Raw genomic sequence first — 25000 nt, 5'->3', positions numbered from 1 at the left:
GTGGAGATTTAAGGGTGCTTTCACATCTACACTTTTGTTTCGGAACCCATCTCGTTTGCCCAGTTAGCGCGGTTCGTTTGGCATATGTGAACAGGGCAATCGCGTTCTGTTCCACGCCAAAGTAATCGCTCCGAGATCGCCTGAATGAGGTGGTCTCGGCTCGATTGAAACGAACCCTGGAGCGGTTCGATTGCAGGGAGAAAGTGATCCGATCCGAGCGCGGTTATATCACAGTGTTTTATGGATATGTAATAGGCATACGGCTATATGAAGAGAGAATTATGAGTATGGTGGGAAGTTTCGTGAGTCTCCGGATGCCTGCAAACGAGTGTCGATCTCGAGGTAATCTCGCGTCTCCCTCACGGTCCTCAAATAGGCATCGTCGCGCACCCTTCTCACCCCTCCCCACCGCATCTCACCTCAGACACGTCGCGCGCGCGCACCCTGTCAATCACCACCAAACCACCACCTCTCCTGACAGCTGAGCGGGACGCTGCAAAATAAACCCTAAAACTCTGACCAATGTGAGGAGAGTTTACTCGCACGTGACTTGTTTTAGCTCTTTTGGTCCGATTAGAAACTTTGCAATGTGAAAGCGAACCGCACCAATAGCAAAGAGGAACAATGTAACATTTGTAATCTCTTTTTCGGAACAACTGAATCGATTCACAGGTGTGAAAGCACCCTAAGACTCAGTGAACTCATTTGGAGAAAGCAGCCTTTACAAATATGAGCTGTAATTGAAATCGACAGACACGAATGGGTAAAGTGCTACAAAAGAAACACTTCAAAGTGTTGTTTTAATATTTCTTTACATTAGATTTAAAAACACACACAATGAAAAGCCCAGAATCTCCAGACTGACAGATGCTTGTTTTAGCCTGCAGTCAGAGTGTGTGTTGTGTTTTTCCCCCATGATGTACTCACACTTGGCAGGGCACGTCTCCCACCAGGATGAGCAGGTCTTCTTTTGAAGCCGTGTTCAGGTCTTGTCCAGTAATAGTGAGGACGGTTCCTCCAGCCTTAGGACCTCGATTAGGAAACACACTGAGAGGAACAGGATCCTGCAGACGCAAACATCACACACATCATCAACAATCAACGATGACAACTCCTGCTCTTCATTTCTTTTTCTTTTGGTTTTGTCTCTATTTCAGAGGTCGCCACAGCGGGATGAGGCATATGTTTTATGCAGCGGATGCCCTGCTAGCTGAAACCCACTACTGGGAAACACCCATACACACTCATTCACACACACACACATACCACTCGGCCAATTTAGTTTCTCCAATTCTTCCATATTACATGTGTTTGGACTGTGGGGGAAACCGGAGCACCCGGAGGAAACCCACACAACACGGGGAGAATATGCAAACTCCACATAGAAATTCCAACTGACCCAGTCCAGGCTCGAACCAGCGAACTTGCTCTTCTTACTTTATATTTATTTATTCATTTTCTTGTCGGCTTAGTCCCTTTATTAAACCAGGGTCGCCACAGCGAAATGAACCGCCAACTTATCCAGCAAGTTTTTACGCAGCTGATGCCCTTCCAGCCGCAACTCATCTCTGGGAAACATCAACACACTCATTCACACACACACTCATACACTAGGGACAATTTAGCCTACCCAATTCACCTGTACCGCATGTCTTTGGACTGTGGGGGAAACTGGAGCACCCGGAGACCTTCTTGCTGTGAGGCGACAGCATTACCGACTACGCCACTGCTTCGCCCTACTTTATATTTATGTCAACCTTTATTAGACTTGGTATACGTTTTTCTAATGTGGACAGAAAACAATTGACTGTTATTTATTAAATTTTAAGCTTTTAAACAGTTATATTATAATTAACTCAAATGTTGAAATAATCAAATCATACTAAATCATACAAATCACATTAAAGGTGCGGTATGTATGTTTTTGACTCTTCTAAAGCATAATAATAACATAATATGTTTGCAGATATTTAAGGCTCAGTGAACATTCTTGTTTATCTTTAAAACAATGCTGAAGTACTGCTTTAATAATGTACGTTACTTGCCAGAATGGCTGTCTTTGTTTTGGTCGTTTAACCCGCCCACTGCCAGTTCAAGTATATATAAGCACCCAAGGTTGCCTTAGTGGAAAACAGCATATTTCTTTCATTCTGTCAGGAAGGCTCTCAAAGCATGCGTCCGTGACTGAAATGCAACCTCTGGTGGACAGTAGCAGACTCCGAAATGAGACGCAGATAATAATAATATAAATATTTTGAACGTAACCATTAGGTTAGCAGATTACATTATAACCCCTTGTCCTTACAACACGCTACGTGATGAGATTTGCAGTGATAAGCAATTTGGCTGTTTGCACCAGATGAAACACGACAGAAATTTAAAGCCATTCAGAAGCACAGAATAGCGCACTCACTTCACTCCAAACATATGGTAAGGTTCATAATCTAATTAATACATATTAAACATCTTTAGCATTATTAATTGTAGATGCTGAATCACTGAGTCGCAGTTCTATAGTTCAATTTCAAATGGTTTATTTTATTTTCCAGATCTGAGGTGAGCTATCTGCTGCCGGTTTCAGTGGTATGGCAGTTAATATCATGTAAAACGACATTCAAACTCACATTCTTAGCATTAAACACTGAATAAAGCACATGAAGTGTACCTGAGGAGATCATTGTCAGTTTATTCTGTCGTTCAGCTGCAAGAAATAGAAGCCGTTTCTGAGGGTGCTTTCACACCTTGACTTTTGTTTCAGTACCTGTCTCGTTTGCCCAGTTAGCGCGGTTCGTTTGGCATATGTGAATCCAGCAATCGCGCTCGGATCGGCGCCAAATCAATCGGTCAGAGATCACCTGAATGAGGTGGTCTTGGCACGACTGAAACAAACTCTGGAGCGGATCGATTGTAGTGAGAAAGCAAAACCATCCGAGTGCGGCTAAATCACAGTGTATTATGGATATGTAATAGGCATACGGCTATATGAAGGGAGAATGATGAGTAGGGCGGGGTGTCATTCCTACCGGTAAATGTGCGTTTCATGTTAAATACAAAAGTGAAAGCATGCTGAAATATTAACAAGAGCTGTTTATCCATTAGGAACATTGACTGAACTGCAGTCTAGCCAAGGGCTACGCATGAGAGAGTCTTACCTCTGATTTATATCTGCTGACGATGTCTGTGGGCGTCATCATTCAAAATTAAAGCGCAGCTTTCCGCTTATTATGTCTTATTGCCAATTGCCATGAATTAAAATAAGGATGCAGGACAGCAAAATAAACCATTAAACTCTGACTAATTTAAGGAGAGGTAACTCACACATGACTTGTTTTAGCTATTTTGGTCCATTTAGAAACTTTACCATGTGAAAGCGAACCGCACCAAGAACAAAGAGCAACACTGTAACAAATTTAATTCTCGATTCCGAACAAATGAATCGATTGACAGGTGTGAACCTAAATATGAAAAATATTCCTTCAATCGTGTCGTTGCTTTTATTTACAACATGACTTAAATCACGCAGTAGGTAGTGCGGTCGCCTCACAGCAAGAAGGTCGCTGGGTCGCTGGTTCGAGCCTCGGCTCAGCTGGCGTTTCTGTGTGGAGTTTGCATGTTTTCCCTGCATTCACGTGGGTTTCCTCCGGGTGCTCCGGTTTCCCCCACAGTCCAAAGACAGGCAGTACAGGTCAATTGGGTAGGATAAATTGTGCGTAGTGTGTGAATGTGTGTGTGGATGTTTCCCAGGGATGGGTTGCAATTACAATTGGGTTGGATAAGTCCGCTGTTGCGACTCCGGATTGATAAAGGGAGTCAGCCGACAAGAAAATGAATGAATGAATGAATGAATGACTTCAATCAGCCTTTAGGCTTGACAGTCAGGCACACTCCTGTTGGTGTCGTCAATCTGGCAACCTGCGCTTGGAAGTGTTTTGAACCAGCTGTGCAATACCTAGTTCAACCACTGGATATCAAACTTAGATACTGCACTTTTAAAAATATTTTTTACCGAGCATTTTTTTGGTGTATTTTCATTTCTTTTTTTTCCTTAACCATTTAAATAAAATAAATGAAAAATAAATAAATAATAAATAAGTAAATTCATTAATTAATTTTTATTATCATATGAATTAATTACGCTATATTACATATTATAATATAATACAATTTACATAGTATTAAACAATATATAATGCACACATTATAAGTCATTATTATTAATTTAAAATCAATTAATTTAATAATTTAAAATAAATGATTTTACATAAATAAAACACACATACATAGACTAAACTACACACCGTACAATAGAAATAAATGTAGATCAATATTATAATTATTTGTAATACATGTTATTAATTGTAATGTTTTAGTAAAGATGTGGAACAGAGCTGGAAATAGCCAGCGAAGACAGGCAACCCTCTGTATTACCATCTTATTGTAATGATTACATAATATGATGAAATGTGTGTGTGTGTGTGTGTGTGTGTGTGTGTGTGTGTGTGTGTGTGTGTGTGTGTGGTCAGCAGTGATTCTCCATCGGGGTTTATTGCATCAGTCGCTCCTGCAGGCATACCCTGACGGCTTGTCCACACACACACATGCACACTCTCACACACACAAACACACTCAGGTGGGTTTTTGGGATTTATGAGGACTTTCCATAGGCACACATATTTTATACTGTAAAAACTTCTTATTATATGGCCTGACACACATTATATGAACAGGCACACACACACTCATTTCCACTGAGTTAGTATGTGTGTGCAGTGCATGCTGGGTAATGAGGGACTCACCCTGTATGTGAACTGGACCGTTTTTGAGGACACGCCTTTCCTTCCTCTGCCCACCTCGATCTCCACCACTCCACTTTTACGCAAGCTCGCCGGCCCGATTTCACAAATCACACTGACACACACAACACCACACACACAAGTTATAATATATATATGGTAATAACATTACCATGGCAAATAACACACAGATTAGTATAAGCAGTCTTTCTTTCTTTCTTTCTTTCTTTCTTTCTTTCTTTCTTTCTTTCTTTCAGGGCAAATATAATATATATTTATATTATTACAATAAATACAAGCAAGTTTATAATAATATATATACAATGTATATAATATATAATAATAATACATATGGCTTAATGAAAATGTTAATAATAAAAATTATATATATATATATCTCAGAGACAGATTACAATTGTCAAATTATATAGCATGTTTACATATATATATATATATATATATATATATATATATATATATATATATATATATATATATATATATATATATATATATATTCGAAATAAAAGTGTTTAATTAATAATTGAAAAAACTGATTTGAAAATAAAGAATTTGGTAACTAAAATACGATGTCATTTGCATATATAAATAATAAATAAGCTGATCTTAGAATTTATAATACATACACAATGGTTTAATGATAATGCTAATTATAAAAATAAAAGTAAAATTAGACAGATATATATCTAAAAAGATTTATTCATCTAAATAATCAAAATAAAATACAATTATTAAATTATATAACATAATATAAACAAAAATGTTTAACTATTGAAGAAACCTATTTGAAAAAAATGTATTTGGTAACTAAAATATGACGTAATTTGCATATATACTGTTGAAGTCAGAATTATTAGTCCCTCTTTAAAATTTTTTTTCTCTTTTTTAAATATTTCCCAAAAGATGTTTAACAGAGCAAGGAAATTTTGTCTGATAATATTTTTTCCTCTGGAGAAAGTCTTATTTGTTTTAATTCAGCTAGAATAAAATTAGTTTTAAATAAATAAATAAATAAATAAATAAATAGATAAATAATAAATAAATAAAATAAAAAAAAAAATAAAATATATATATATATATATATATATATATATATATATATATATATATATATATATATATATATATATATATATATATTTATTTATTTTCTTTTTTTAAGGTCAATATTATTAGCCCCTTTTAAGCTATATTTTTTTAAATAGTCTACAGAACAAACCATTGTTATACAATAACTTGCCTAATTACCCTAACCTGTCTAGTTAACCTAATTACCCTAGTTAAGCCTTTAAATGTCACTTTAAGCTGTCTAGAAGTGTCTTGGAAAATATCTAGTCAAATATGATTTACTGTCATAATGGCAAATATAAAATAAATCAGTTATTAGAAATGAGTTATTACAACTATTATGTTTAGAAATGTGTTGAAAAAACATCTTCTCTCCGTTAAACAAAAATTGGGGAAAAAAATAAACAGTGGGGCGAATAATTTTGACTTCAACTGTATTTATTATTAATAAATACAAGCAGAGTTTATAATTAGCAATACATACGAAATGGTTAAATGATCATCTGAATCATGAAAATAAAAGTAAATTAAGTGAGATGTATATCTAAAAAGATTTTTAATTTATGAATAAATACTTTACAACTCTGATTATACATCTTCATAAAGTCATCCTATTGAATGAATTGAATGTTCAGATCTCTCTGCTACCCAATGGCCTGATTTTCCAGAGATCGTCCCGTTTTAAGAAATCTGGTTCATTCGAGGCTTGATTAAAAAATAATTAGTCGGAATTCGAACGTGTAAAAAAAATGCCCCCAAGAATGATCCAAATAATGTCTTCAGATGTTGCGCCGGAGGCTCAGTAATGCGCGTTAAATATTAAAGCGCATTCCAGTCGGCCTGTGCTTTCTGGCTCTTGTAGAACAAGGCTAGATTTGTACGCTGGCGTGTGTTTTTTTCTTCGCAGGCCGGGGTGTCAGGCTTGGCTGCGTCAGTGATTCTCCATCAGCCGTTATCTGCGTTCAGCTTCAGCGAGTGTTTGTCTGCCTGCTAACAGCTTTGGAAAGCGTCTTTTGAGCTCGGAGATCGGTTGCAGAATGGTAAAGCAGCTCCGAGGAGGCTGATGCGCAGATTATGAGGACAGAAGATCGGTTTTATTGGACACGAGTGTAATGAATGAGGGTTTAGGGTTTGTTAAAGAAACGGTTTAGTCTGAAATGAAAATCTGCTGTTCGTTTACTTGTGTTTTTACTTCACTACTGTTTTTAAAGGGCACCTATTGTGCAAAAATCACTTTTACAAGGGTAGTGGTGAACCATTGGTGATAATTGATTTTAATGAGTTAAAGTAGCATAACAGATTTAGTTGTCATTACTTTTTGTCTTTTTTTAGTGTTAACAAGTAAAAGTGATAAAAACTACATAGACGTGTTTTAAAAGAAAAACTAAAATCAATTTTCTAATTCAATTAATTAATTTGTTTCCACTAAAATGGGTTTCACTAAAATGCGCAAATCCAATTAGTTTCCGCCAAAATGCAAAAATCCAATTTTCTTTTGCTAATATGTGCAAATCCAATTTGTTTTCGCTAAATTGCGCAAATCCAATTAGTTTACGGAAAAATGTGGGAATCCAATTCGTTTTCACTAAAATGCGCAAATTCAATTAGTTTACAGAAAAATGTGGGAATCCAATTCGTTTTCGCTAAAATGCGCAAATCCAATAAGTTTACGGAAAAATGTGGGAATCCAATTTGTTTTCGCTAAAATGCACGAATCCAATTTGTTTTCGCTAAAATGCACGAATCCAATTAGTTTACGCTAAATTGCGCAAATCCAATTCGTTTTCACTAAAATGCGCAAATCCAATTATTTTATGGAAAAATGTGGGAATCCAATTAGTTTTCACTAAAATATGCAAATCTAATTTGTTTTTACTAAATGGCGCTAATCCAATTTGTTTTCGCAAATCCAATTAGTTTACGAAAAAATGTGGGAATCCAATTCGTTTTCACTAAAATGCACAAATGCAATTATTTTATGGAGAAATGTGGGAATCCATTTAGTTTTCACTAAAATACGTAAATCCAATTTGTTTTCGCTAAATTGCGCTAATCCAATTTGTTTTCGCAAATCCAATTATTTTACGGAAAAATGTGGGAATCCAATTCGTTTCGCTAAAATGCACGAATCCAATTCATTTTCACTAAAATGCGCAATGTCTTTTGAGCTCGGAGATCATTTATAGAATGGTAAAGCAGCTCCGAGGAGGCTGATGTGCAGACTATAAGGACAGAAGATCAGTTTTATTGGACAGGAGTGTAATGAATGAGGGTTTGGGGTTCGTTAAAGAGATGGTTCAGTCTGAAATGAAAATCTGCTGTTCGTTTACCTCACAAGGGGACCTATTATGCAAAAATCCCTTTTATTAGGGGTTTAAACACAGTTGTGTGGTGAAAGTGTGTGAATATAACCAGCTGCTAATGGTCAAAATTGATCAATTTGATTTGTTGTAATCACACTTGATAAAAACAGGCTGCAGAAACACTTTAATTGACATTCTCCCTTTGTACGTGTCATCAGAGGGTGAAAGCCCCGCCCACTAGTGACCATATCTCCCTCATTAGCATAGAAAGTTAGACCTGTTTTTGAATCTGCCACTATGCTGACACACAGGCATTAGTAGCTCCGCCCTCTTTTGAACAATCTTATTTGAATTTAAATCGACAGTCACCGAATTGTCACAATTAAAATTAAAGGAGGCTCTCAGTCAATTGGATTACCTGGTTGAGACGGAATATCGCTCCCGCAGGTGTCTGCAGTTGACTCCGGCCACTGTGATGTTTTTAATGTCGTCTTTCTGAATGCCCAAATTTGAGCCTTTAATAGTGACGGCGATTCCTCCCTTCAGGGGCCCGAATCTCGGTGTGATCTGAAACACATTCCAGCAAGATCCTTTCAATGGAAGCATCCGTAAAGACAACACATTGCACTAAAAGCATACAGAAATATGATATATGGCGATGTATGCAAATTACATAAATGACATACAAGTTCAGACTTGGATTTCTCATATATAGAAAAATATCATCAAAATGTTGTTTACTGTTTGTTCAACTACTTACTCATAATATAATAAGCTGACTCAATTCTTGAGTTTTTTGGGGAGGACAACTTAACTGTTTTTATGTTCAATCCACTTATTAAGGTGTCCACAAATCAATTGTGTGGAACCCAGCATTTTTTGTACAGTGTCTGCAACTTGAATCTCTTTGAATTCATCTTCAGAGCCTCCTCCTATATATCACCCCCCAACATGCTCAATAATGGAAATTCATTTTTAGATGACCTTTATATAGTGGAAACTTGTTTAAGACTCATTTTTAGACGTGTGGTATCTGTGTTCACCATGTGTTCGCCATAAAACCTATGTGTGCATTTCCTGTGTACAACCATCTTCCTCTAGGTACTTTTTTGGTCTTTGTCTTTATCCTAAGGATTTCCCTAAATGGCTATGTGAGGGTTAACTTTAAGGGTCCACATCACTGAAATTTATGGTTACTTAAGAAAGATGTATGGTTGTTAGGACATATAGCAGAAACAGCGAAAAACACCTGACGCACATGCAGATTAGGCCTTATTAGGATTTGACTTCGTAAGCAGTAAAAACTAGATAAAAGGGTGAACACATTTTGCTTCAGTGTCTCACTCTGTTGCTGTATGATTGTGATCTTCTTTATAAAGAATAAAACTTTGAAAAGACATCCCGGGTAAGACTTTGTTTCTTGACCACTGAGAGATCCTCTTTAAAGAAAATTGCCACTACACTGGTAACTGGGCTGGCCAATCCTGGAGCACCTTGCTGCTGATGAATAACCCTCCCCTGTGGTTTGTAATGTAATGGGCAGCACACGTCTTGATACCTCAGGCTGTTGATGTTGATCATCCGCTCTGCAGATCTCTCACACGCCCCCATACTGAATGTAAACCCAAACCATGATTTTACATTCACCAAACTTATTTCTGTGAGAATCTTGGGTGCATGCGGGTTCCAGTAGGTCTTCTGCAGTATTTTTGGTGATTGGGATGTTCAACAGATGATTCATCCGAAAAATCGACCTTCTGCCACTTTTCCAAATGATCAACTAGAAGTCAAGTTATTATGAGTTGCTCTTACAACTGGGATTGACGACAAATTTTTTGTCAGGTGGTGTATATTTCAAAATATTGCAAACTAGTCATTTACATATACAATTTTTTCCCATTCAATTGGAATTACAAACATTTACATATATTAGGTATAATTTCATATACGTCTTCATATATACGACCATACATGAATTTATGTGGACATACATATTTGATTATGGGCAACACGGTGGCTCAGTGTTTAGCACTGTCACTTCACAGCAAGAAGGCTGACGATTCGAGTCCCGGTTGTGTCAGTTGGCATTTCTGTGTAGAGTTTGCATGTTCTCCCAGTGTTGGCGTGGGTTCCCTCCGGGTGCTCCGGTTTCCACCACAAGTCCAAAGACAAGCGCTGTAGGTGAATTGAGTAAGCTAAATAGTCTGTAGAGTATGTGTGTGAATGAAAGTGTTTTCAAGTGATGGTTTGCAGCTGGAAGGGCATTCGCTGTGTAAAACATATGTTGAAATAGTTGGCGGTTCATTCCGCTGTGGCGACCCCAGATTAATAAAAGGACTAAGCCGAACTGAAAATCAATGAATGAAATTGTCCGTAGTGTATGCGTGTGAATGAAAGTGTATGGGTGTTTCCCAGTGATAAGTTGCAGCTGGAAGGGCATCTGCTGCATAAAACAGATGCTAGATAAGTTGGTGGTTCATTCCGCTGTGGTGACCCACTGGTTATTAAAGGGACTAAACCGAACAGAAAATAAATGAAAGATATTGGCCGTAGTGTATGTGTGTGAATAAGTGTGTATGGGTGTTTCCCTGTACTGGGTTGCAGCTGGAAGGGCATTCGCTGTGTAAAACATATGCTAGAATAGTTGGCGGTTCATTCTCCTGTGGCAATCCCTGATGAATAAAGGGACTAAGCCGAAGGAAAACAAATGAATAAATATACATATGTTATTTCAATGGTTATAAACTGCAATTTTTGCAATATTTTGAAAAAAAAAATGTTGCATATTTGAATTTTTTTTTAATATGTGAAATCCAAATATGAAATTCTATGCTATTTATGTAACTTGCATATATTTCCATGTCTCAGATTTACATATGGGAAACAACATTCATTCATTTTCCTTCGGCTCAATCCCTTATTTATCTGTGGTCATCACAGCGGAATGAACCGTCAACTATTACAGCATATGTTTTACACAGCGGATGCCTTTCCAGCCGCAACCCAGTACTGGGAAACAGCAAATTAAATAAATGTTTTCCGTACTCCTGTCAGTCACCTGAACAGACCGGATCTTTCTATTGACTTGTACTCTCGTGTGTTCAGTAAAAATGTGAAAGGTCTCGGTCTGACGTTTGTGAGGTGTGTTTTGAGCGTTGGTGTATTGAGAGACTCACGTCTGTGATCTGCGGGTCGGGACACTCGACGGACTCTCTGGAGGCACAGAGCTGCTCGTACACACACGCACTGGTCTGACGGCACCACACACACTGGTATTTGGGGTCTGCGTTTTTACACAAGCTGCAGTCTTCACGACCCAGAGAACAGTTGTAGAGAGTCACTGAAACACAGCCGAGAGACAACAAACACTGTCAAAACCAGACCGAGGAATGTTTTTGTTACTCTATATGCGTCATATATACAGTTGAAGTCAAAATTATTCACCCTCCTGTGAATTTTTGTTCCTTTTTCAAATATTTCTTAAATTATGTTGAACAGAGCAAGAAATTTTTCACAGTATTTCCTATAACAGTTTTTCTTCTGGAGAAAATCTTATTTGTTTTTATTTTAGCTAGAAGAAAAGCAGTTTTTAAGTTTTTTAAACCATTTTAAGGTCAATATTATTAGCCTCTTTAAGCAATATTTATTTTTGATTGTCACTTTAAGCTGAATACTTGTATCCTGAATAATATCTAGTCAAATATTATTTACTGCCATCATGGCCAAGATAAAATAAATCAGTTATTAGAGATGAGTTATTAAAACTATTATAATTAGAAATGTGTTGAAAATCTTCTCCCCGATAAACAGAAATTGGGAAAAAAATATACAGGTGTGTATAGTACGGGTGTAATAATTCAGGGAGGCTAATAATTCTGACTTCAACTGTATGTAAAATATATGTAAATAAAAAACAAAAAAAACTAGCTACCACTATTTAGTTTAACTTAGTAAACTGCACTGCAAAACAAATATTGACAACTTTTCTAGTCATCCCAACTTATATCATCCAAAATATTAAGTTAACCTTTGTATGAAAACAAAATGAAGTGGCTGAAGCCTGATCAGCTGATTTAAAAGAGTTAAAGTAACAAAATATTTAGTTGTCGTTACTTTTTGTAGTGTAAATAAGTGAAAGTAAACCTGAAATAACTGATCAAAACTAAACAGACATGTTTTAAAAGGAAAGCTAACTATGACAAAAACTAAACTGTGTTATTAAGATAAAACTTTAATATTTGGGAATATTTGTAATTACCTGATTTAGGGCTATGCTTATTAATCAAAATTTAATTACGGTTTTGATTTTGGCCTCCAATGATTATGAAAAAAAAAAACTAATCGAGATAAAACGTTGAAACTGTAATTAAATTTTGATAAACTGCACAGACCAAAATCAAGTAATTACAAATATTCAGAAAAAATAATCATGATTAATCCATCCAAAACAATCCAAAACAAAGGTTTGTTTTGACAAAATATATGTGTATACTGTGTATATTTATTATGTACAGTTGAAGTCAGAATTATTAGCCCCGCTTAGATTTTTTTTCTTTTTTAAATATTTCCCAAATGATGTTTAACAGAGCAAGGAAATTTTCACAGTATGTCTGATAATATTTTTTCTTCTGGAGAAAGTCTGATTTGATTTATTTCAGCAAGAATAAAAACAGTTTAGAATTTTTTTGTCTACCATTTTAAGGTCAAAATTATTAGCCCCATTAAGCTATATTTTTTTCGATAGTCTACAGAACAAACCATCGTTATAGACTTGCCTAATTACCCTTACCTGGCTAGTTAACCTAATTACCCTAGTTAAGCCTTTAAATGTCACTTTATTCTCACTTTATTCTATAAAAAGAGAAATTCTTCTCTTCATTAAACAGAAATTGGGGAAAAAAATAAACAGTGGCAAATAATTCTTAAAACACACACACACACGCACGCATGCACGCACGCACACACGCACGCATGCATATAGTTTAGAAAATGTTTATTTATATTTAGATATGACATAAATTATATATAAATTTAAAGATCTATGTAACAAAATTGTTTTGTATTGAATTGTATCTATGTATGTCTGTGTATCCCATATACTGTACATAAATATAAACACATATAAATATATAAAAATATAAATATACCTAATACACATAAATACATAATGTCAAAACAAACTTTTCTTTTGAATGCATTTAATCAAGAATAATCTTTTATCCCCAGTTGTGTTGCATTTTACAACAGATTACATTATAGAAAATAATGATGGCACCTATGGTATTTTTTTTAAATAACTTAAATGTGTGTTTTTTTCCCCTACTACACAAAAAGGCATTATTTGCATTATATTAAAGTCCGCATGAACTGGAAGCTGCTACCGTTTACTTATTTTGTTTCGTATTGAGACGCAGTTCCAAGAGAAACGGAATATAAAATAAGAAAACAGCAGGCGTGGCTTGCTTTTTTACTGCGAGCTGATTGGATGTAGTAAAGAAGGCATTTTATTCGAAAATAAGAAAAAGGTTATTACGACCTAAGAGACTCCTTTTATCATTTCTGTCTGTTGTCAAAACTGACAGTTGGAGGGGTGTGGTTTAAGTATGTTAGCCACACCCAATACCTTACATTTACATTTAGTCATTTCCGGTTTCCTGCAGATTTTAGCTCCAACCCTAATCAAAAACACCTGAACCAGCTAATCAAGGTCATACTGGGTATACTTGAAACATCCAGGCAGGTGTGTTAAAGCAAGTTGAAGCTAAACCCTGCCGTGACACTGGCCCTCCAGGACGGAGATTGGTGACCCCTGCCTGAGACAGACCTAATCTGAGAATTGAACTGAAAACAAAGAGGAAGGGCATTTTCAGATTTCAAATAAAGATTACAAGTGACATGTGCAGATGACCACCACAAAACTAGCAGTGTGAGCTAACAAAATCAATATGGTTAGTTTTGATTGCATGTGGACTTCACAGCATACAAGTCTTTCAGTGAACTGTCCCTTTAAGGCGAGTGACTGTTTACCATTAAGGCTGCTGTCGATCTTCTTGCCCGTGTGTTTGTCCCGTACGTGGAACAGAACGCTGGTTTCGTGAGCTTTATCGAAGGAGAACTGGAAGAGACGGAGCACAGAGTGAGTCATCTGGACACAAGCATCAACTCAGATACAAATATTCCTCTCTGTGGCCACAGGCAGTCAGAAAAGCAGGCAATGAGCTCTGAGCTCAACCACCAACAGGGGGCGCTAGAATCACAAACTCCCAAAACAGACACTGCAGTTTGGGTCAGAGACCTTTTCTGTTGGTAATTGCTTGGCAGGTGTTTTTATATGAACAGATTTAAAGTACACAAATGGTAAAGTCTGAATTAAAGAGCCGGTTCATCAAAAATAATTTACTCAGCTTGCACTTTTAACCCCTTCACTGCCAAAAGTTTACATCCCGTTTTTGGCAATTAAATCCTAATCTAATCATGATAAACTATATATCATTGGTCAGGTCTAAGAATTCTGAAAAAATATTTAACCAGTGTTTTTAGTGTTTTTGGTTACATAGGAGGTGGATTTGATTAAAACTCATTTACTGTCCATTTACAACCTGTGGAGTCATTTACGGTTACATTTTTAAAGCATAATATTTTAGTCTATACCTAAAGGAATCACGACAAACTACATATTAATTCAAAGCTTAACATTTCCAGTTTCAATATCTGGTGTGTGATTTTTGATAGATAATACTGAGCAATGGTTATTTATTCATTTAAAAACAAGGATATACTCGCCAGAGTGTTAAAGCATTACTTTGCTACAGCAATCCACATGTAAATTGTTTTTAAGAGGATAAATTCAATCAAAATATCACCAAATATCTCATAATACTTTAGAATTTGATGACTATTTTACAAATACTGTCAAAAGTTTGAACAAAATAAGATTAGTATTCCCTTAAAACATAGGGGGTAAGTACGTTCTTGTATGGTCATCAATGGAAACTGTATGTTTGGTACTGCAGCTAAACTGATTTTACTGAAAGCTCTTTTTCAATTTCAAATATGGAATATAATGTCAAAGCTTTGATTTTCGGTCAATCTTATGCTTAAATAGGTTTTGTAAATATAATATAATCAAATATTTATTTGTTTGATTATTTTCATAAAGATAATAGTGCAGTTTTATTTCACTTTTCGAACTACAATCTGACATCTGTCACCTTTAAAACGACAAAAACCATTGAAGATCATTCAAGTGGAACGTCACTTTCATGTCTATGTTAAAAAAGTAGGGTATAAATTTGCTTTATTTTTTTACCCATTGAACATAAAAGAAGATAATCTGAAGAATGTTGGAAGCCGGTAGCCACTGACTTCTCCATATAATTTTTTTTTTTTTACTATCAATGTCAATGGCTGTTTCTTTCTAACTTTCTTAAAAATATCATCTTTTGTGTTCAACAGAATAAAGAAGTTATTTAAGGTTATGTTCATGGTAATGTATATTAATGTTCATTTTTGGGTGAACTCTCCTTTTAATTGTGTGTGAAACGCACCATGTATCCGCTGAAAGAGTAGAAAGGGCCTGATTCTGTGTTGACGTCTTCCTCACCCCTCATCAGCTCGGTCCCGATGGTGAAATCACGACCCTGCAAAAGCACAAAAATGATTCATATCAGAAAAAAATACTACAACAACAACAAAACAGGAAAACAGAAAATGATGGAAAGAATCAAATGCAAATAGAAATTATTAAAGGGAAAATCTGTATTTTTGTATTACATTTATCATATTGAAAACGAGAAAAATGTAATGCAAAATGTAATTATTCAAGGATATTTCTGAACTATAATGCTGTGACCTTGAGTTACGGCTTATGTAGTTAATTTAACAAGTTAAGCCTAACTTTAGTCCACCTGATTATATAAAAGAAGCATCTTTGTACTAATAAAAGAACTTGAAGAAACTTAATTTGAAAGATCTGTTTGTTAATTTTATTAATTATTTATCAATAATTTAATAATATATTTGTTTATTCTCAGTTTTTTTTGGTAAAATCATAAATATTTAATGTTTAATTAATAATTATATATTATTTAAAATTATACAATATATAGTAAAAGTGAAAAGATTACCTAGTTAAATTTAAATGTTATTATATATTATTTTATATCATTTAACTATTATTGTTACAATAAAATTTAAAACATTAATAATTGAATATATTGATTTATTTTTGAAAAATCATAAATAGTTAATGGAATGAATAATTATAAATCATTTGTAATTATACAGTATATAGTTAAAAGTAAAGAAATTACCTAGTTAAATTGAACTATTATTATAAAATATTCTATTATTATATATTTAAATATTATCAAAATAAAATGTTAAATCTTAATCATATAATATATTGATTTATTCTGTACATTTTTAAAAAAATCTAAAATATTTAATAGAATTAATAAATATATATTATTTGTATTTATACAGTATATAGTTAAAAGTAAAGAGATTACTTATTTTTATTTAAATTAAAATAACATTTTAATTGTAATAATTTAATAGTATATTTATTTATTCTGACCAGTTTTTGTAAAATCATTAATATTAAATGCAATTAATAATTATATACTATGTAATTTTTAAATTTATAGTTAAAAGTGGAAAAATTACCTATTTCAATTTAAATAGAAAAAAATATTTTAATAATATATTTATTTATTTTGTGCATTTTTATAAAATCAAAATAATAATAATTTAATATTTGTAATTATATATTAAGAACAGAGATTACTTATTTAAATACAAAACAATATACATCGTGTGATTTTGCTACATGAATTAAAACAATACTGTTTTGTCGAATAAGTTTGTATTTGTATAATAAAATAAAACTGAACTACTTTAAGTAGTTAACTTTTCTCAGTGGATGTTAATATGCAGATATTATTAAACATGCAACATTACATTTTATTGCTATTCTGTACAATTGTGTTATTTTTAGATTTATTATAATATTTAATAATTTTAAAATATGAATTAATTAATTATATAATATATTGATAATTAAGTTCATATAAATAAGAGCATGATATACCATCAGTCTACAGAGATTTCCCAGGATTTCTCTATTGCAATCAGGAGATTACAATAATTAACCCTGAGAAAGCCAAAGCAAAGCAAACACTTGCAGATTATTATGGTATAAATACAGCACTACAACATACAAGAGAGGAAGATTGGCTTAAAATGTTTTAGGATGAATTCAACATATGCTGAGTTTCTCTACCCATAAGGACTTATTATGCAGTCTCTGTCGCCATCTTGTGGCGGAACGTCAACTGTCTTTGCTATGCTCAATATGACAGGCTGATCGCTAAACGTGCTGAATCTCCGAAATTATGAATATTTATAACAAGCACTATAAATAAATGTATTATTTAATAGAATTGTACTTATTTTAACATGTTTTCTTTAGATAATTTCATTTCTAAGCTGCATCTCTTGAGTCATTGAATCATAACATTTGCTATAGGACATAAATCTCACCTTATACGGGTCCAAATTAATGCCTTCGAAACTGATCCGTGTTTTATATCCGACCGGGATGAGGATGGGATCGGGATTCTCGAAGCGCGGGCAGCTTTTATTCTGCAGACACAGAGAAGATGGAGAACTCGCATTTAATCAACACAATCTGAGTCGTTCTTCATTTACAGCCCATCATTAATCAGTGAACATCCACTGAAACTGAAAAACTCATTAACCGCGATGACGCTCATGTTTATTTACAGCTGAGATCTAATACATCCTCGCTGACACTGGCCACGCTCTCTAATTGCATAATTACCCATAATACATTTCTTTCAATGCGTTTTTCTGTTTGTGCTTCTGCTGATTCTGCATTTAACTTTCTGAGGAAAGACGTCGACTTTGTGTCCATTTCATCACAAAATACACTCAGAGTAAAGACATTTCTGAAACTGCTGGCTCCGGGTATCCATATTCAGCTTTATGCTTTCAGAAATGTTTACTTCATACATACATAATGGCTTTGTTTTTTTGCTTCTTCCGTCTGTAAGACTTTGCTAAAACATGTACTGTTGAATGTTTTATGTTTTTTACTCTCATTCCTATTAAAAACACTGGACTGTTGGAGGGAAATGGGATCAAATGCATTCATAAATGACATATTTACAGCATTTTATTCTTAGTATTTCATATGTGGAGAAATGGGTGTTGGGTCAGCTATTTTGAAAAAGTCATGATATACTAATTACATCATTAATATTGTATTTAAATGACTTTTCTAATAGCTTTGTCTGAAAAGTAATTTAAATAATGAGTATTTAATTGCCCGAGTACATGAAATCCATATTAATATCAATGCATAGATCCTCTAAAAGTAACACTGAACGTATTTAAATGTGTCTCTAACATCAGCCTTTTAGCTTTATTAAAATGATTAGCTAAAGAAATTAAAATATATATGAAAAAAATAAATATGAAGTGCTGGGCAAAAAAGTTATCACAACCAAAATAAAAGTTTGTTTTAATGTAATATATCTGTGAAATAATTAAATATAAATTGATTATATAATTAATTACTTAATGTTTTTATCATGTATAGCTTTGTTAAAAAAAAAAAAGAAAGAAAGAAATGTATATATATTAAGTGCTGGGCAAAAAAATTATCAGAACTAAAATAAAATTTTGTTTTTAATGTAATATATCGGTGAAATAAATAAATAAATAAATAAATAAATAAATAAATAAATAAATAAATAAATAAATCTATATTTTTAAATAATTCATTAGGAAATGTAAATATTATATGTACAAAAATGAACATTGCTAGGCAAATAATCACAACCAAAATAAAAGTTTGTTTTTAATGTAATATATCTGTGAAATATATAAACAAACAAAAAATGTTTTATTCATTTTATTAATATGTATAGCATTATTAAAATACTTAAAGAAATTTAAATAGTATACGTATAAACATAAATAAATAAATGAACAAATAAATAAATAAATAAATATTAGGTACTGGGCAAAAAAAATTATCACAACCAAAATAAAAGTTTGTTTTAATATAATATATGTGTGAAATAAATAAATTAATAAATAAATATTTTGTTTAATTATTATTTTTATTATGTATAGCTTTATTAAAAATACACTTAAAGAAATTAAATATTATTTATGTATAAAAAATAAGCAAATATTAAGCACAAAAATAAGCAAATATTAAGCTGGGCTTATTTTATTCATTTTTAAGTTATTTATAGCTTTATTAAAAATACTTAAACAAAATAGAAAATATAAAATTTTTTCAAATAAATGTTTTTTAATAATGCATAGCTTTTATTAAAATACAAAGAAGAAGTTTGTTTTTAACGTTATAAATGTGTGAAATAAATAAATAAATGCTTTTTTTAAAATTAATTTATTCATTTTTAATTATGTATAGCTTTATTAAAATACTTAAAGAAATTAGGTATTATATGTATAAAAATAAATAAATAAATAAATAAATATTAGGTTCTGGGCAATAATGTATAGCTTTTATTATAATACATAATAAAAGTTTGATTTGAATGTAATATATGTGTGAAATAAATAAAAAATAAATAAGTAAACATTTTTTACTTAATTTATTTACTTTTTATGTATACCTTTTTAAAAAAATACTTAAAGAAATTTAAATATTTGTATAAAAATAAATAAATAAACAAACAAATCAATAAATAAATATGAAGGGCAAGAAAAATGATCAGAACTAAAATTTTGTTTTTAATGTGACATATCGGTAAAAAATAAACACATAATTTTTATTTTAATTAATTTATTTTCATTTTGTATATTTAATACACACTTATACATAAAAACAAAACTATATTAAACAAAAATGTTTACTAGATAGTACATTTATATATAATTTTTCAGATATATTTATATACAAACCTTTATGTTGGATGCGATTAATGTATATTCATACAATCTAAATGTACAAGGTAATGTAGAATGTACAATTTAAAGGCTAAATTAGGGTAAAACTGAATAAAAATATAGCTTAAGGGGGCTAATAATATTAATCTTAAAATGGTTTTAAAAAAATTAAAACTGATTTTATTCTAGCTGAAATAAAAGAAACAAGACTTTCTCCAGAAGAAAAAATATTATAGGAAATACTGTGAAAAATTCCGTGCTCTGTTAAACATCATTTGAGAAAGAACAGCACATACAGTCCAGCATGTCTCCATATGGAAGTGGCATCATTCTGCATCACCTGTCTCTGCTTGATGATATTAGTTCCGGTTTCAGCATCGCTCAGGTCCGTGCAGGTGTGTGCGGCGACGTTCCACTGACATCCCCAAGAGCTGCTCACACACGAGGTGCATCTGCGCACAGATTTTTTTTTTATTTTGGATACACTTACATTTTTCATCAGCGTGTAAATGTTTGCAGTAAAAACACACACACTCCCAGCGCACTTCAAATAATACTCATTCATCAGCAATGTCCCCGAGCTCTTAAAAAACACAAGGAGAGGGGAAAAAAAAAAGAAAAAAAAAAGATGAGAGATCGACTTTCATGTGTGATGAATGAATGAGAAACGAAAGCAATTTCCTGCTCTTGGAGGGGAAATAAAAAAATAAAAAAAACCCTGAGCAACGTAAGCAAGTCTCTATAGAAGCAAATTCAATCGCAGTTTGGGTGATGCATTACAATTTCTGAGTAAACCTCATCGTTACAGATGCTCGTATTCATTATACACACAGTGGTGTCAGCATAAAGCGCACACACATACACAGATAATAGCAGACGTACGGTGTGTTTTGTGCTTTCTGGATGGCCGCGGCGCAGTTGTAGAACTTGTATTCGCTGGACGCCACTTTCACGCTAACATTCACATAGATGTGGACCGGAACCGCCACGAAATCTGGAGAAAAAAAAGAGGAGGAGGTTAACCAGTCAGATTAAGGGTCATTTGCATACTGATGCCTTAAAGATACATACAGCAGCAGAAACTGACTTTTATTCAGTCTAATGGCAAGAAAGCATGCAAAGGCACTTTGAGGCGTTTATTTCATCACACTTTATTAATATTTTTCTGTGGATTTCAATTAAAATAATGTTAGGTACTGTATTTAAAGGCGGATTTCACAAAGAGAGTCGTACATCTGTATTTTAGCAGCTCTCACACACACTAAACTTCACAGCTTTGTTTATATCTGTATCCTGAAAGTTTTTATTATGAACATTATTATTCTTTTTCTGGCTGCTCGCAGTATTTTCTGAATTATGCAGTGATGAAAGAGAGACTTAAAATCGCCTCTTCTGTTTTCATCAACTGCTCACTTTTAATAATGATAATAATAATAATATAATAATGATGATGATAATAATAATAATACATTTTATTTTAAAGTGCCTTTCAAGAAACTCACTGTACTGTACAACATATATACAATCATAAAAAAAAATGAATAGTATAAAATAGAAAACATTTTAAACATTTTTTTTTCTATGATAAAACTAATGACAACATTAACAACTGAGAAACAAATTAGCTGAAATCACATTTAGAGCATTTTTTCAACGATAAATCTAACTATACAACCACAAAGGAACAACATCGCTGAAATCGCATGTGGAACGTTTTTTCCCCACGATTAAAAACGAACAATGCAAACACAAAGGAACAAAATCGTGGAAACCACATTTAGAGGTATTTTTTCTATGATTAAAAAACAACAATGCAAACAAAAAGGAACAAAATCATGAAAGTCGCATTTAGAGCTTTTTTTTTTTTTACAATCAAAAACGAACACTGCAAACACAAAGGAACAAAATCACAGAAATCGCATTTAGAGCTATTTTTTCTATGATAAAAACTAACAATACAAACACAAAGGAAAAAAATTTCTGAAATTGCATTTAGAGCTATTTTTCTGCATTAAAACGAACTATAAAAACACAGAGAAACAAAATCGCCGTAATTGGATTTAGAGCATTTTTTTTAATGATAAAAACAAGCAATGCGAGCACAAAGGAACAAAATTGCCGTAATCGCCCATAGAGCTATTTTTTATGATAAAATCTAGCAATATGAAACCCAGGGCAACAAAACTGCCGTAATCGCCCATTAAGCAAGTTTTAGGATAAAATCTACAATAAGAACAAAAAGCAACAAAACTGCCGTAATCGCCCGTAAAGCTATTTTTTTATGATAAAATCTAACAATAAGAACACAAAGCAAAAAAAATCGCCGTAATCACCCGTAGAGCTATGTTTTTTACGATAAAAACTAACAATACGACAACAAAGGAACAAAACGGCTGACATCGCATTTAGAGCATTTTTCCATGATAAAAACAAACAATACAAAAACAAAGGAACAATATCCCTGAAGATTAAAACTAACGATAACATTTACAACAGTGGAACAAAATAGCTAAATTCCCTTTTAGAGCTTTTTTTAATTCTACGATAAAACCTAACAACAATCATAAAAATGTCTATTACTGACTAGCTATATCTAATAATATCTAATAAATATCTAATTACTGACTAGCTAACATAAGCTGAGTACACAGAAATTAAGGTCCTGTCCACATAAACATGGGTATTTTTAAAACCGCAGCGGGTGACTGAAACCGAAACTTACAAAAAAGTTCGGCCTAGGGACCAACAGTTTGGTCTGTTTCAGGGGCCAAAAAAGTTTACAAATGACTTTTAGATCGATCTTTTATAGAAACTTTACAGAAGTGTTATTAGAAACTAATAGAAGTTAAATGACACAACCCTGTCAAAAAACAGTAAGTAATTAAGCTAGGGATTTTCACAGGAGCTTGGAGAGAAAAATAAAACAACAAAGTCACCATCTACACCCCTGATAATGGCTAAAATCCTTTACATCCCCCTGAGAAACAATTATACCAACCGAATAGGGCTTAAGAAACATGAACATTATGAATGCAGCATAAGTGGATTAGAACTGTTTATTAGTCTTCTGAAAGTTTGTGTGAGGACAAGACAATAACAAATTATATAATAAAATGCACTGATGCAATGCATGGTTAAATGTTGACAAATAAAAAAAATACTATGAAATATAAATGTAATAGTTTATTATCAGCACTTATAAATGAATGGAATGTTGTGCCGTACCCTGGTTTGGAGGTGTTGGTGGAATGAAGGGCTGTTCAGGTAAATGGCAGCTGATTCGCCCGTCCACCATCCTGGCAGTGCTGTTATAAGAGCCGAAACTGCAGCGAATCCGGTCTGAATCTCTGAGGACGGGCAGTGATCGCACGTTTATCTCAACCTGAGGGACATTTGACAAATTCTTTACTCACACATTGCTGCTGATATGACATAAAAGACCTAAAAATACTATAATTCAATATTGTTGAAATTCTACCATAAAAACAAGCGACGGAGGAACAACATCGCTGAAATCACTTTTTTTCAACCATGAAAACAGAACGTTAACGAAATTGATACAGGAACAATATTTATAAAATCACTTTCAGATTTTTTTTTCAGATGATGAACAATAAAAAAAAAAAATTAGCAAAAACAAAGATGAGCAATATTGCTGGCATCCCTTTTAGAATGTTTTTCACGGAAACACTGACAGCCAATCAGCATTCTTTAAAGAGCTTGACAATTTAAAGATCTCATGAAGTGCTTTGAAATGTGCAATTTTTTTGTAATTTAAACTGAAACATGAAAACAGGGCGGGACAAAAAGTAGCCCCTCCCCCTGTTAAAAAAACAGCCAAAAGCATTTTGTTATAAACCCATCTCTGCCTGGGAGAGTGATTGAGCTTAAGTGCATACAGCAATAGCATCTTGAAGGGGGCGGGGCATATCAGATACTAGAGAGCATTTTATTGGACATTAAAAAAAGTAGTTTATCCAATTACGCGAAAGTGACAAACTTCTAAATGCGACGTTTGTCACTGTTTTGGAGCACACAAGCTTATAGATAACCTCAACGTCTAAAAACTTTAGACGTATCAAAAACTTTAGAATTATCATTTCACAATTTCGTTAAAGCAACATAATATATATATATATATATATATATATATATATATATATATATATATATATATATATATATATATATATATATATATATATATATCAGGGCTCGAAATTGCGACCATTTTGGTCGCATATGCGCCCAAAATTTTATCTATGCGACCTTGAAATATATTTGGGAGCATTTCTGCGAGTGTTTAAAATTGTAATGTGCGACCAGTTTTTACTGCAAAATGTTTAGCACATGCGCGGATTCGGGAGACATTCACGCAGAATGCATCTCTAAGCTCTTTGTCTGCACTTGAAAAGCGAAACCCAGTGCTCAGGAATGGTTTAAAACAGTTGTCATGTCAACTTGCTGCAGTAAACAAATCCAAGTCCGTAATGCTTGCCCCGCCTTTGCGCTCTTCTTATTGGCCCACCACTCCTCTAGCACTGAACGCGAATGATTGGTTAATATCAGCTGTCAATCACTCAGCACCTTCTGGCTTCGGATGACAGAGAGCTACTACCGCGAAAAATTGTAAAGCGCTGAAGATGAGAATGAAGATAACATAACACTTGACAGATTTTGTTTTAGAAACCATGGCATCTACAATTACAAATAATGACACATCTTACTTGTTATACCGTTAACACGTTAATTCAAACAGTGCGTGCAGGGCCGGTGAGCGCTCCGTTTAAGCTTTGGTCACTCAGTTATGTTATAAAAATCTATTTTCTTGTGATAACGGGATTTTGTTGAGACATATTTTCCTCA

The 25000-nt window shown here is 33.3% G+C and overlaps 1 protein-coding gene across 2 annotated transcripts in view; it reads right to left on the bottom strand.

Annotated features, from left to right (window-relative positions):
* plxnb2b (plexin b2b) overlaps positions 1-25000 on the bottom strand; it is a 327318-nt gene that overhangs the window by 36033 nt on the left and 266285 nt on the right. For both annotated transcript variants that reach the window (NM_001423669.2, NM_001197316.3), the window contains 10 exon segments: positions 928-1064; positions 4797-4908; positions 8604-8752; positions 11362-11525; positions 14213-14300; positions 15733-15825; positions 17729-17830; positions 20475-20586; positions 21017-21128; positions 23360-23516. In NM_001423669.2, the coding sequence (NP_001410598.2) occupies positions 928-1064; positions 4797-4908; positions 8604-8752; positions 11362-11525; positions 14213-14300; positions 15733-15825; positions 17729-17830; positions 20475-20586; positions 21017-21128; positions 23360-23516 (1226 nt within the window).

The sequence above is a fragment of the Danio rerio genome, chromosome 25 (assembly GCF_052040795.2).
Source record: "Danio rerio strain M-AB ecotype USA chromosome 25, GRCz13ab, whole genome shotgun sequence".
NCBI lineage: Eukaryota > Metazoa > Chordata > Actinopteri > Cypriniformes > Danionidae > Danio > Danio rerio.
Note: the sequence above shows the minus strand (reverse complement) of the source record. Positions and strands in the feature narration are given on the sequence as shown.